This window comes from Nylanderia fulva, unplaced genomic scaffold (genome assembly GCF_048542155.1).
Source record: "Nylanderia fulva isolate GAGA-0341 unplaced genomic scaffold, ASM4854215v1 Scaffold21, whole genome shotgun sequence".
Taxonomy (NCBI): Eukaryota; Metazoa; Arthropoda; class Insecta; order Hymenoptera; family Formicidae; genus Nylanderia; species Nylanderia fulva.
In genome coordinates this window covers 886,861-901,161 of record NW_028190275.1, presented here as the reverse complement: position 1 = coordinate 901,161, position 14,301 = coordinate 886,861, and the positions used below count along the sequence as shown (strand labels likewise).

General features: G+C 43.7%; 1 protein-coding gene across 1 annotated transcript in view; it reads right to left on the bottom strand.

The window, feature by feature from the left end:
* blo (bloated) overlaps window positions 1-14,301 on the bottom strand; it is a 116,916-nt gene that overhangs the window by 89,178 nt on the left and 13,437 nt on the right. Inside the window, 2 exon segments of the mRNA XM_085482622.1 lie at window positions 12,119-13,120; window positions 13,122-14,301. Of these exon segments, the coding sequence (XP_085338748.1) occupies window positions 12,119-13,120; window positions 13,122-14,301 (2,182 nt within the window).

Sequence of the window (14,301 nt, the reverse complement as noted above, 5' to 3'; positions counted from 1 at the left end):
TTTTTTCCTTATATCAACATATATCTGACATAACTCGATAATCAATTAGCTGCGAAATTTCCATTCCAGTTTTCTCGTGCACGTATTTTTCTTTTTCCAAAGCAACAAAGATATGATTAACGTCAGCACGTTTGATCAAATGGCTGAATTAGATAGCGCGATATCGTTGCATTTAATCCTTTTAATTCGCGATTTTTTTCAACGGTGAACAGATTTTACAAAGATATAAGCGAACAGTTATTTTTCTTTTTTTTCGTTCAATTTAATTCAATTTGCGCCGTTCAATTAATATCAATTTTTACAATCTTGTAAGAATTTTAACAATGCTGGAAAATACACTTAAGTCATTTAACATTTGGAATCACACAATTTACAATTTGTTTCACCTAATTGTAAACTGGCGATTCTACTAAAAATACAGATACATATTTATGGAGAGAGAAAGAGACTCTTATAGTCATATTTTATATTTCAAATAAAATTTACGATTTTTCTTTATGTCAACATATATCTGACATAACTCGATAATAAATTACCTGCGAAATTTCCATTAAGTTTTCTCGTGCACGTATTTTTCTTTTTCCAAAGCAACAAAGATATGATTAACGTCAGCACGTTTGATCAAACGGCTGAATTAGATAGCGCGATATCGTGTCGAAAGTCATGTTGATGCTAAACTGGTCTTTACGCACAATGTTTCTTCTGGACAACGACACACTCGCGATTGGCCAGTATCGATTATCGAGCGTGCATCAGGGCGACGTGTATCGAGATTACGTTGTCAGGCGTAGTAACAAAGTGCGACACGGAACACTGACACGGGAGTTAATAAACCTGGCGTGTAACCCCGAGGAGACGAGGCTCGCTCACCGGGATCGATAACGCATAATCAGAAGTATGCAAAACATCCGGGCAGCCTTCGTCGGCGGCATCGCGAGAGCCAATGGGAAATCGGATAACCAGCTCTCAAGACACTCTCGCGACCGGAGTCTATCTTGAATCTAGACAAACTAGGCGCATGCTTGGTAAATGATCCTGAAGAATGTCGGGGATTTCGCCAGGCAGAGTAAATACTGCCAGCAAGGAGACTAATGACGCTCTCTTAATCTTCATTTTAAATTATTGCCTCAACTTTGCTTTTTTATTCAAGCGGAGAGCGTAGAAAGATCTCTGCTGAATAATATATTATTCTTAGGGCACAAATATATTCCAAAGATAGCATAGTATCATATTGAAATCTTCAACAATTTTTAAACGAGATAACATTTCAAGCCTTCCTCCTAAATAAGATATCGAAGTCTCGAATAAAAGATAACACGTGTTACCATTAAAAAATTATAAAGAAATATATATCAATTAATAATTACTTCTCTCTTACTTTTAGAAACTGTTTTCTTAAAATTTCTAATTACACAGTCAATTTGTACAAATAAAAAATTCAATGTAGAGTTGCATTTAAATATAATTTGACAATCACTTTGTTGTAAGAAGGAATGACTCGAATTGATTGGAGATTTAATCTTTAAATAATTACACAGATAAAGAAATACTTGAAACTAGAAGAGAGAAATGATTTTATATAATTATAGGAAATATTTTGATATAAATAACTACCTGTCAAAAAAAAAAAAAAAAAAAAAAGAAAATTAATTGCCCGATTTGCTCTGATGCACCGACCAGCATTGAATGTTAATGTCCGGATTAGTCGGATCTTGCAAAAAGAAAGTGTACGCGACGTGTAAGGAAGTGGCGAGCAAAGCGTGCCGATCGAGGTATCGACGTGTAGTAATGTATAGACTGGTATTGTGCCACCGTTCGCCAGCAGCGAACTCGAAATGGACCACCCGCAAGGTAAAACGCGACGCTGTAACTACTAACTAAGCTAATAATTACATAAGCAACCCGTCTGACCTTCTTTCAACCGGAGGCGTATTGATGAACTACCTCTGCTGAGAGATGAATAATGTCGCCGACTATTCAAAGACTAAGCATTTGTCTCGCGTTTGTATATATAATTTTCTCGCTTATACGTTATGTATGAAATGTCAAAATGAATATTAAAGAAGATTTAAAAAGCTCTTCTTTTATAATATTCTTCATAAATAAATCTATTTATTAGAAAAGTCTTGTAAGTTAAAATAATTTTTTAAATAATTTTCTATATTGGAAAAAATATAAAACGACTAGCTTTTTAAAGCCCAAGAAAATAAAAAATGTAAAATAAATCTCGAGAGAGTCGTTGAGTTCGCGTTTCCCCAAATTTGCCTCGTAAAATTCGGCGTGGTAAAATGCACGCGCGACGACTGTAAACGCGGTGATTGCATATCGGAGATTGATTTACGTCGACGTGAATGCTGACACGACGAGTATATCGTAAAATCCGAAATGCACGGCGAGATATTACGCGTCCCGTTTAACGAGTCCACCACGCGCGATCTTATCGCGAGAGCGGATACTCGCGGCGCCGATTATTAAAATCTCACTTTATGTCGATGATTACGCAATTATGCAGATTATCGCTCGCGCTCGTTCTACGCTTTCAGCCCCGGAGCTGGTATAGAGCTGGCGATACGGGGCTGCAGGCGGATCGTTGCATAATTATGCAGATCGCTTCCCTCGTTAATACCAAAAACGTCCGGACGACACCTCCTGCGGATAATCAGCCGCTCTTCTGCGTCGGCTCTCCAACCCGACTCGACCACCGTGACCTCACCTTGCCATTCCCGATTTGGCTCTCGAAGCGACAACGACATACTACACCTGCGCAATAATCGATGCAACACGCTTCTCGGGATATCTTGTCGCACCTGACGCGTCGGCTTCTAAGTGCGACTCTTTATGTTAGCGCTGTGTACGGCAAGTGTGTCATGTGATGCAATTTTTTTCTTCTCCAAGTTGATACATCATTTCGCTTCTACGTCTCGCAGGATATTGATAGCAAAAAAGAGAAATAAAATATCTTAGTTTTGCATCTTTCCTTTTAACTCTATTATTTATAATCGATCGATGTATTTCTTAATTAAAAAGTTTATGTCCCTAAATCATATTCGTATTTAAACCAAAAATATCATACACTGAAAAAAATTTATTGAATTCGAATAAATATTTATTTCAATACTGGCCAAATGAGTCATTTATTCATTTAATAATTTGTTCAGTATGAAATAATAGTTAGCTTACAAAGTGCAAGATCATCTTATTTTTTAAATCACGCTACTTTAAATCGAATGATAAATCCAGCACTAATGAGAACATTTTGACACAGTATAATACATCAAGTCGCGTCGGAGGATTATTATCAATTGAGAATCCTTACGTCTCTTTCGACTTGCAGCGTATCAACATCGGGAAATCTCTACAATCTTCCTATACGTGTTCACCGCGCATCTCGTACCTGATAAATTTACATATATGCGTGCGCGATTTTCTTCGCTTACGATTAAGTCCGTGAGAGCACTCTCGCGTGTACGGTGCGCGATGTCGGGCAAATCGGAAAAATCTGCGTCCCCGCGAAAGTGGGTCCGATCGAGCGAGCCGCGGTTTGAAGGATGACTTTTCGCGAGGCGGCTCGCTCTCGCTCGGCCGCTCGGAGGCATCATTAATCGCTCGTTCGCGTAATTAATTACTTCTAACCGGTGCAACGATTGGCACGAAACCGTGCTGCGTGCGCCCCGCCGAGGGAAATCTTCCTCTTGCAACCTGCTCGCGTCGTTCCTTCGTCTCTCGCCGACGTGTTCGCGGATCCCTTGCGTGGATTCTCGCTGACCTCCGGTCTATCTAGCCTTTCTTTCTGTGGGAAGATTTTATATACCACAATGCAATAATCAGGGCAGAGAGAAAGATTTATATACAGGGTGTCCAGCAGATTCGATGAAAAAAATTCCCTCATTTTTTCAGATTTTCCAAGACCAGAAATTCATTTTTTCCCTGAATTTTTAGTATTATTTTTTCCAAATATATAATTTGCATATTTCTATATATGATAAATTAATTAAATGTTAAATCATGAAATCTGTGAGACATTTTTGTCAACAATAAAAAGGTTCGGAAGTTACTTATACTATTACTTAATTAATTATTTCCTGACTTTTCCCTGACAATGCCCAGTTTTCCAGATATCCCTGTCCGACTAGACACTCTGATATAGTTAGAAAGACTCGATCGTCGGACTATTTCTTTTATAAAAATTTCCCGTATCGTTTCCTCTCTCCCTCTTCGAATTATCGCGAGAAGATCGCGCCACGTTTTCGTTTAACCGGGACTTTAAATTCCGACGAAACGAGCGATCGCCACTTTTCTGGCGCCTGCTATATAAGTATTTCATAACGATGCGCGAGTTAGCTTAATGCCCGACGGATATCGCGAAATATTGCGCGTATAGCCCGTACACGTAAGCGTACGAAAAAGAGCAGTCGGAGGCGTGAGCAGAGCTATCGGCGGATCTCGTTGAGTATGCAAATCGCGATCGCGGCCGATCTGGACGACGGGCGAACCTGCTTAAAACGGCGCGAAGGCGGAATACAGAAATTGGAAAGCGAACGGAATATCTTCGCGCCTGTCCGTCGCGTATTATATATTGATATAGACACCAAACTGACGAACAGTCGCAGATCCACGCGGATACGATTCCGCGTGAGACAAGAGAGATACATCGCGCCTACGTCCCAACATCTACACCGAAAACCTACACGACGCGTGTACAGGCTGTTTCAGCCTCGTCTTGAGTGAGAGGCTGAATTTTATTCATCCGCAGATTCTTGCAAATAATTTGGAACTGACTTCTTCTTATCGAGATACCGATCTTGTGCTCACGAGCGATGTGAAATAAAAAACGAATCTTTGTTTATTTTATTTTAAGAATTTCGAATAATCTTTCTTTAATTCCAGATAAATTTCAATTTTTAATTGTTTTTTTTTTAAATTATTTTAAGCGAACGAATGGAAGATGAACTAAATTTTACTTTGTCTCTATATTTTCATTAATTAAATTCATCATGACAATGTCGATATTAGAAGGAAAATTCGAAACATTTCTAATAAAGATCTTCCGAGTGTACATAAGTTTTCTCTGAAAAAATGCCGAGAGGAGAGATTATTTAAAGACCGTCGCGTATCGAAGCTGCAGCTCTTGACGAGGCTGCACCAACACAAGTTCCCGCATTTCTCAGGGCTATCAACGGTACCCTAACTCCGCAGCAGGATGTTACACGGACGGTTTCGTATATATAGCAGCGTGGAAGAAGCCAGGCTAACGTGGCAGAGTATTTCTGCAATCTCGCGGAAGATTTCCGTGATGGCATACACCGGGCATAGAGCATCGTGGCAGCCTAAGCCCGAGATATCAATAAATAACCTATCGGGCAATATTATCTCAACGGTTTTATGCCCCACGGAACGGGGAATGCGATCCAGTTCCTATGTCCTATCCAGTCCCGGCTGGTCCTTTCCTTTAACCCAGGCGCAACATAACCGGCCGGAGTGGAGGTGTGAATGATCCGCCTACCATAAAGCAAAGTGCATCTAGCTTCCAAAGCGTGCTCTCTCGCGAACGTGAATATTCTAGGGATCCTTTTCTCGTCTTCCGGCTCGCTCCGGTCTTTCGTTTCTCTTTCTCGCGATATCGCGCTTCGATTCCTCGGCGATTCAGGAATTTAGCGTCTCGTTACGTAGCTCCGATTTATTCTTCGCAAAGTCATTAGAATATCTCGGATGAAATCTGATTGTGCAAAATCTATTATACTGCCTTGTCGGTTTTGTTATTTTAATATTAAATAATACTGATTTTTTTTCGTGAAATTCCTAACGAGCAAGTATTTTTGACGTCCAACGCATCCTGTTTTAGTATTAAAATAAAATACAAAGTCGATTCTCCTTTCTGAACCGTCAGACTTTATTGCGCAAACCTTATTTATTATATTTCCAGCATCTCATTTTTAAATTTCATTCTCAATAACGAATTGAATGCTCAATTGAACTGTGACGTGTACAAACAACGTGTGCCGATGTTAAAAACACAGCCGATATCGGCCAGCTCAGTCCGGTATATCGAGTCGCTCGAGAGCCGCGAACACGCCCGCGCCAGCTAATAAATTGTAATTGGCCGATTACGGTCTCTCTCTCTCTCTCTCTCTCTCTTTCTCCCGAGCCGCATAGTGCACACGATGTGTGTAGAGCAAATGCCATTAGTGTGAACTTTCGATGGAAATGGGATACGGTTCTCTCAACAGCGGCGTCACGGGTGGGTGGGTGCGCGCGTCCGTGTGTAGGTCACAGCTCGTGGGTGCATGGCGAACGAGGTGCGGGTCTCGTCGCATACCAGGGATCTCCCCCGTCGATCGAAGCCGATCCTTTCAAACGTACGTTCACCTCTCCGCGAAATCCGATTTCCGACGAATTCGCGGCGTGCGATTGGAATTTTCCACATCGAAAAGCGTTCGCAATGATTGAATTGCACGCAAAGGAAAAAAAAATTTCTTTTAAAGAATTGTGAAAAATGTATACATGACTAGTTTGAATTGAATGTATAAAAAATTGAATCAGAGAAAGTTTATTATTAATGCAGCGTGATTATTGATAGGTATTTATTTTTGCTTAAATTTATTGAATATTGTGGGGAAAAATATTACTGATGATGACATAATTACTATGCAAAGATATTGATTATCTATAATTAAAAAATTTTTTTAAAGAATTAAATTAATTTTGGAAAAAATGTATACATGATTGTTTGGATTGAATGTGTAAAAATTAGATGAGAAAATTTATTATTAATGCAGCGTAATATTGATATCTATTTCTGCTTAAATTTATCGAAGAAATATTATATAGGGAGAAAATATTACCGATGATGACAATTATTATGCAAAGATATTGATTATCTATAGTAATGTTATTAACTCTACGTGAATAGCGATCAGCTGCACAGATTGCTAATTAAATGAAATGTCTTGCATATATTACAAGTTTAGATATAACTGGAGATCATATAAAAAGATAAGTCATAATTTAAAAATCGCTTCTACCTCTCTCTCTCTCTCTATCGAATAGACCGCGTTTGCAAAATTATGATCGGTACTACGTTGAGGAAAAATAGTGCGATTGGATAACGCACACATTGGCGACACTCCATCATCGCCGATAGTGCGTAAAGTGTGCGTAAGCAATTGTCTCGATTGTTGGCTACCGCGAAACGGTGGTATTAATCGGCGAGCAAGGTAGGCAGATAGATAGGTAGATAGACAGATTTATTCTATCCTTGGATAAATCCCCTACGGACAATCGGAGATTATATGTGAAGTAAAACATAACTTACAACTCAATATATACACATAGCGCTAGGATTTATATACGTTAAGGCTATACGAGTGCGACGCGATAACGCGTTCTTCGAATAAGCGTGACGAAAGTGAGACATTCATTGGAATGATTCACGATTATCGGGTCATTACATAAGCGATAAACGAAACGACGAATAATTTTCAACATATCTCGAGACACATACAAAGCCGAGAAGCAGACGAGAAGAAGATGAGACATCGAAGCTAGAAGACGCCGGCTGGCTGAAAAACGCGGCTAGGAAAAAGCAGAAGGGACGGATGGGGAAAAGGGCTCGGCGTGGCGCGGCGCTGGTACAAAATAAAGGATTCTCTTTTCGTTTTACGGCCATTTATTATTAATTAGCGCGGTAGAAGGCAAGCCGCGCCGCGGGGATCCGCACCTCTCCTGCCGGGTTACGGTGAAGTTAATGGGTCTTTTTTGCGCTCCTCTCCTTCTCTCTTCTCGCCACCGATATACTCCCTCTCGGTCCCTTTTGCGCCGGCGGTCGCGTTGCGAAAGCACCACCGCGCCTCCGCTATGCAAGAGCATGTGTCTTTGCACCTGGGCGTGGATCGGTCGCGACACCGATGCCCGTTCTTTCCGTTCGCGTGGGTGTTCCGAGATACGATAATGCTCGATCATCTCGCGCGCGCAGCCGTGGCCGAGCTGGTCCAGCTTTACAAGCTACTCGATTCGCAAACACCTGCGACGGAGATGTCAACGTGCATGTGCGCGCAGGCGAGAAATCGCGAAATTAATAGTCGCGCTTTCTGCAAAATAGTCTATCGATTATAATGTATAACGCAACGGCGAAAAAATGTATACCTGCGACGGAGATGTCAACGTGCATGTGCGCGCAGGCGAGAAATCACGAAATTAATAGTCGCGCTTTCTGTAAAATAGTCTATCGATTATAATGTATAACGCAACGGCGAAAACATGTATTTTATCATCTTTTGTTATAAATTGTTGATTATTTCGTTTTACATATTGTTATAAGAATAACAATGTTAAAGAAGCCGAATTTATGTTACAAAATTATACAGCCGCGATGTAAGATCTCGGAACTTTCACGTTTGAAAAATGATACTTAGCGCCTTATAATTTCGCGCCATGCAAATTGCGCAACCGAGTCTCGAGTACCAAGTCGCGTGAGAAAACCAAGTCTCCGCCGAGGAGAGAACGAGCAGACACCTTCGTCGGTGCATGCCGCGGTTTGTTTGCTCCCAGTCGTGTAACTCGTTCGGCGGGACGAGAAAGAGAGAGAAGAAGAAGAAGGGCAGAAAAGAGAAGGACGCAGGTTTCGATGATCGGCGAACGGCTGTGTCGGTCGTCGTCGAAGCAGCGGGGAGAGGCAAATGGGTTTCGTCGTGTCCCAGGGCGACGTGGCCGCGATTAATGACGAAGCGCGAAAGCACCACGGGAGATTAACGGAGACCTGGAATGACAGAAAATGGGAGGACGCGCGAGAAATCGGGCGAAGAGGTGATATAATGGCGCGCATTAGATTCGACAAATGTCCTAATCACGGGCTTAGAACCTCGAGTACATCCTCGATCGTTAGTCTACGCAACTGGAGTAAAATTAACGTCCTTCGACTCGCGACACGCCAACAACCTGTCACGTGTAACGCGTTGTGTAACGACTGACAAGACGCCGTGAGACCCGTTTCTGGACGCGTTTCACGCTCGCCTTCCTCCTCACCGTCGTATCCTCTTTTTTAGACTCGCCAGCTTTCGGTCCAATGGCCGACGACACGCTGTGGTCCATTAATCTCTCATCGATGGAACTGACGCGATCGCACCTACTAGAGAGAGAGAGAGAGAGAGAGAGAGAGCCTCCCGCGGCAAGTGTATCGATCTCTGGCGAATTGCTCTATTGTCCGGGTCCATTTTTTCGATCGTGTCGATTCGTTCTGCGCGGATTCTTCAAATGTACCTCTGCTACTTTTCATCAAAAAGTGTTAATTAAATATCGATTTTTTTTTCTCAACCGTAAGATGGAGATAAATAATTTTAGTTGGGAATGAGATGCAAATTGTGATCCGGCTGAAGGAAAATTGAAGACCTATTATCGAAAATTTGAAAATGATTGATTGATAATAGATTGCTGTTTGATTCGGATGGGTATTTCGAGACCATCAACGAGCGAATCTCTCACGATTCTTCTCGCGTCGAAAATGCTAGTCGCGAACGAGCAATTTTGTTTCCCTTTCCACGACCGGCAGCGGCAAAGCGGCGTTATATGTATACATATATATATATACCATATAAGCGTCCTTATTTACGGCGTGTTCGTCTAATTAGATAATGGCGTCGATATTTTATATTCGTGCGTTCGCATGAAGCGATCGCGACCTTCGCCGCAAATCGTTTGCGGCTGCAAACGCGCGCGGTAAATCGACTCGGCGTGTTAATAACACGTGCTCGCGCGTAATCGAGTTAGGGGTACTCGCTTAAGGGAAATTAAGAGTCGGTCTCTCGACTCGAGCCTATTCCTCGTACAGGGACAACAGCGGTAATCGGAATATTAAATGACCGATTAATCAGAGCGCGCGATACGGCGAGGAGATGCGCTATCTCTTACGTATACATATGTATGTATGTATGTATGTATATGTATCATCCTACGTGCGTGTCTGCGTATTCTATTTAGGATCGTCGCGAAATTGAATACCTGGCGGGCGAGCTGCTTGACGAGTTGCGCAATCGAGGAATAACGATCGTTCCTGAGATTTACCGCGAGGAAAAATCTCCTCGGGCGATACGGAGGGAATTATCTATCATTCGGGTTAAATGTTACGTCCGGAGACTTCGACTTATTTCCCAAGAGAGGAGGCAGTGGGCTTTCATGTCGATGATCGCTCGCGGACGCCGTATCATTACTCTTCATACGGGATCCCGGCGACGTCCGACAGCGAAAGCTCCGTTACGGGGTAACGTCTAGTTCGCTTAACTCGCGAGATCGACGAGCCTATCGTGCACCACGTGCAGAATTCTCTGGCCTAACAATAACATTCGTAACTGTCCATTGTAGTAATGGCAAATGAATCAAACTTTCTGAGATAATAGCGATAAGCAATTTCGAGATAATTCGCGTTATGCGCAAAATGACTCGACTTGTCAAGTCTCGTGCTAGATGAATATTAATAACTCGTGATATTTCTCCAACTTGTCATTCTTATTTTCAAATAATATTGAAATCAAATTAAAATATGTTGAATAGCGCAGCGAAATAATATACATGTAATGATAAATAATATACTTTTTTATTTAATCTATATTTATATCGATAATAATTTGAGATTCTCTTGTGTAATAATTCAAATTTGCTGTACTATTTATCATATTTTAATTTTTTTACTCAATTATTACGTACAAAGAATTGTACACTGAAAAAAATTATGAAGTTAATAAATTATTTATTTCAATACTGCCTTATAAATTATTTATTTGAAACAAATAAATAATTGATATAAGGCAGTATTGAAATAAATACTCATTCACAAATTCAATAAATTTTCTTTTCAGCGTATGATATAAATTTATCTTATCTGTCACATGAAAATGTATGCAATCTGAAATTGAAAAAATAAATTGTCATCACGTGCGATAGAAGTCAACTCGATTCAACGCGCGTGTCAGAGCCTATCTATGGATTTCGCGGGCTCGCATTACCTTGTCGCAGCTTGCGTATATGTGTGCGTGTGTATATTATGCATGATAGATATTCCGAAAAGGATATGTTTCCTCGCGGGCGTGGGTGGCAGCGTAATCCTACCGCTTTTCAGCTGCGACCAGGTAGTTAAAGGCCGGCTAGCTGTACAGTTAGACATGACGCAATTGCAACGGCAGTCGGAGCAGCGCTTGGGGCCCAATTACCCGGTTACTTCCGGTTCGTACCGAACGTCGGGGGCGTTGACGGTGGATTAAAAGCCGCGGAAAAGGCGCGAGAAAATTACTGGACGTCCGATCGCGCAAGCAAAATCGCGCGCGGCAACGATTTCTCTCTTCTCTTTCGCCTTTTAATCCGCGACAATCGCATAAATAGCAGCGTGAGCGGAACAGGAATCTCTCGCAACGCCCTGTGTGATTCTCGTACCTCGTGCGGTCATCCTGATTAATATCACGTGAGCCTTATCTCTTCTTTATCCCGAGTAACGGAGATGATGTTCGAAACGCTATCACTTGCGGTCGCGCGCGATCGTTTAGATATATTGCCATGTATGTTCTCTTCCCGCAAACACTGTTGAGAACTTGGAAAACTTTGGAAATACAGTGTTCTGTCTCGATATAAATATTAGCTCGAACTAATCGTGTTTACGAGTTTGTTCCTTTTTCAAACGATGTTGTCTTATTTTTCTCGTAAAACGTGAATCTACATTGTTTTGTTAAGAAATATTAAGGAAATTCCCAATATTAAAATATTAAGATTAATAATAATTTGACTTTCTTTGGACATTAAAATATTTCAAATTTCCTGTACTATTCATTACATTTTAATTTTGATAAATATATATATATATATATATATAATTAACGTTTTTTATATATTACATCATACGATATACTTTCATATGTTATCTCATACGAAAAATTATGCCAAGTGAAAACGATATGAATTCTAAAAAAATAGTTAATGCATCCACGATACTACCACATATCGACCTCGCTTAACGTCCGATTCATTGACCGAGATGCCAAAATCAATCAATCATCGGCCACGCTCGAGCGCGGCTTTAACCTTGAGTCAGTCAATCTCGTGCGTCGAGCGTGGAGAAAAAGAAAGAGATTTCCCTTACCTGATTGATGTCGCTGCCCAAATCCCGCGCGCTCTTGGCACCTCTCAACAGCTGATCGCCGCGGTACTCCCGATACCTCATCGTCACCTCGTCGTCGGTCAGGGCGCCGCTGCTGCCGCTCCTCGAGCTCTTCTTCCCTTTCTCCTCCTTGGCCTTCTTCTCCTTCTTGCTGAACAGCTGCTTGACCTTGCTCATGGTGCCGCTCTTCTTCGCCACCTTCTTCTCGTACTTCTTGTCGGCGGCGCCGGTGGGCGGCTTCGCGGTGACCAGCGGCGGCTTCGACGACTCGTTTACGTATTTCTCGTACTCGTGCCGGTCGGAAGTGGGCGTCAGATTCATGTTCCGATCCGTGTGCCGTCGTTCGTGCTTGATGAACTGCCGACTGACGAAACCCTCGTCCTCGGACTCGAGCTGCTCGCGCCTGTCCGCCTCCTGGGAGTCTCTTCTGTAATCATTCTCGATCCCGGAATCGGCTAATCGATCCTTGCGATCCGAATCGCTCAGCCGAGTCTCACGATGACGGCGCTCGACGTGATGTCCCCGTGTCTCCTGCCTCAAGTGCCTTGATTTGCCCTCGTGATAAGTCCTGGGTGGTCTGGTCGGGCTTTCGGTAAAGGTCTCCAATCGAGTGACCGAGGACACCTTCCTTCGGGGACCATCGGAATCGTCAAAGTAATCGAGCCGATTGCGCGATCGTCGCAGCGGCTTCTTCGGATCGTCGTCCAGCTTGCGGTGTTCCTTTCTAAGTGTGCGCGAGGACGTCTCGTCGTAGCGCGTCTCGCAGCGGATGGAGTCCCTGGCGGTGGTGTCCGAGTCGTATCGGCTGGAATTGTAGCCGCCACGATCGGTGCGTATCCTCGGTGGCGAACTGTCATAATCGTCGTGAATCGGCGGTTTGCCGCCGCTCGTGTATCTCTGCGTGGTGCGCGTCTCCTTGTAATACTTACTGGACTCCAGCTGGCTGCTGGTCAGCTGCGAGATGTCGGTGTCGTAGTCGTCGTTTCGGGCCCTCGCGCAGACTGTTCAGGTGACGTTTAGCGAACGGCGACCTCGTTCTGCGTCCGTTCATCGTCGGGCTGTCAAGCAGCAACGCGGTCGGTCGTCTCGCGTATCCGGCCTGGCTGCTGGTCAGGTTCTCGTGCGACCTCGTGGTGTACTCGCTCCTGAGCGCCCGCACCCTGGCGTTCTCTCCGACCTCGTCCAATCTCTGGGTCGACTTGCTCATGCCGCGAATCGACTCGAACGGCTTCTTCTTCGGCAGATACCCGTTTCGTTCGATCGGCCGATTCTCGCGGTCCAAGAAGTCGTCGCTCTTCGAGAACTTGCGCTCGTTGAGTTTCTTGGCGATGATCGGCGACGATAACTCGTTTCCTCGCGATTCGCTGCGAAAGTGATGCGTCGTTGCACCGGTGCTCTCGGGTAGATACGGCTTGTAGGAGCTGCCGCCGTTTCTCACCGCCTGGAATCTTTCTTCCGGACTGCTCCGTGCACGGTCATTGAGGAACGAATTGATGTCATCGGTGTAACCCTCGTGCGTGCGCGTCTCCACGATATACTTGTCCCCGTACTTGTCCGTCCTGGTCTCCACGGTGTAACCGTCCTTGGGTTTCGCGTCGAGGTAACCGTTCGTCGGGACTTTGTTGGTGATCTTCTTCTCGTAGCCGTAAACCTTGCCGTTATCCTCGTGTATCTCCTTCTCGAAGATGTACTTCTCGCCGTTGCTATTAGTGCGCGTCTCCGTGATGTAGGTGTCCATGTATCGTTTCGGTGACGCGATACGATTCGGCGTGACCGGCGACGGAACGATCGGTTTGTCGATTATCTCGTGCTCGCTCGACTTCTTCATCGACGCGTTGTTCTTCGCGGCGAACATCTCGTCGGCCAGCAATCTCGACTTGATTCTGGACTCCAGGAGATCCCGTCGTGCGCTCAACTCGGAAGTCTTGGGCGAGATCCCGCTTTCGTTCTGCCTCGACGACAGCTCGCCGCTGTCTCTTCGTTTAGAGTCCATCCCGTCGGCCCTGCCACGACCGGAAGTGTCCACGAACACGGTCGACGTGTATTTATCGGGCTTGTCGAACAGACGCCTATCGATTTCGTCGAACTCGTAACGCTTCGCGGTCTCGTTCGTTCTAGAGATCAAGTCCTTCGAGCTGCCCAGAGGCTTGCCGAAGAGACCGTTC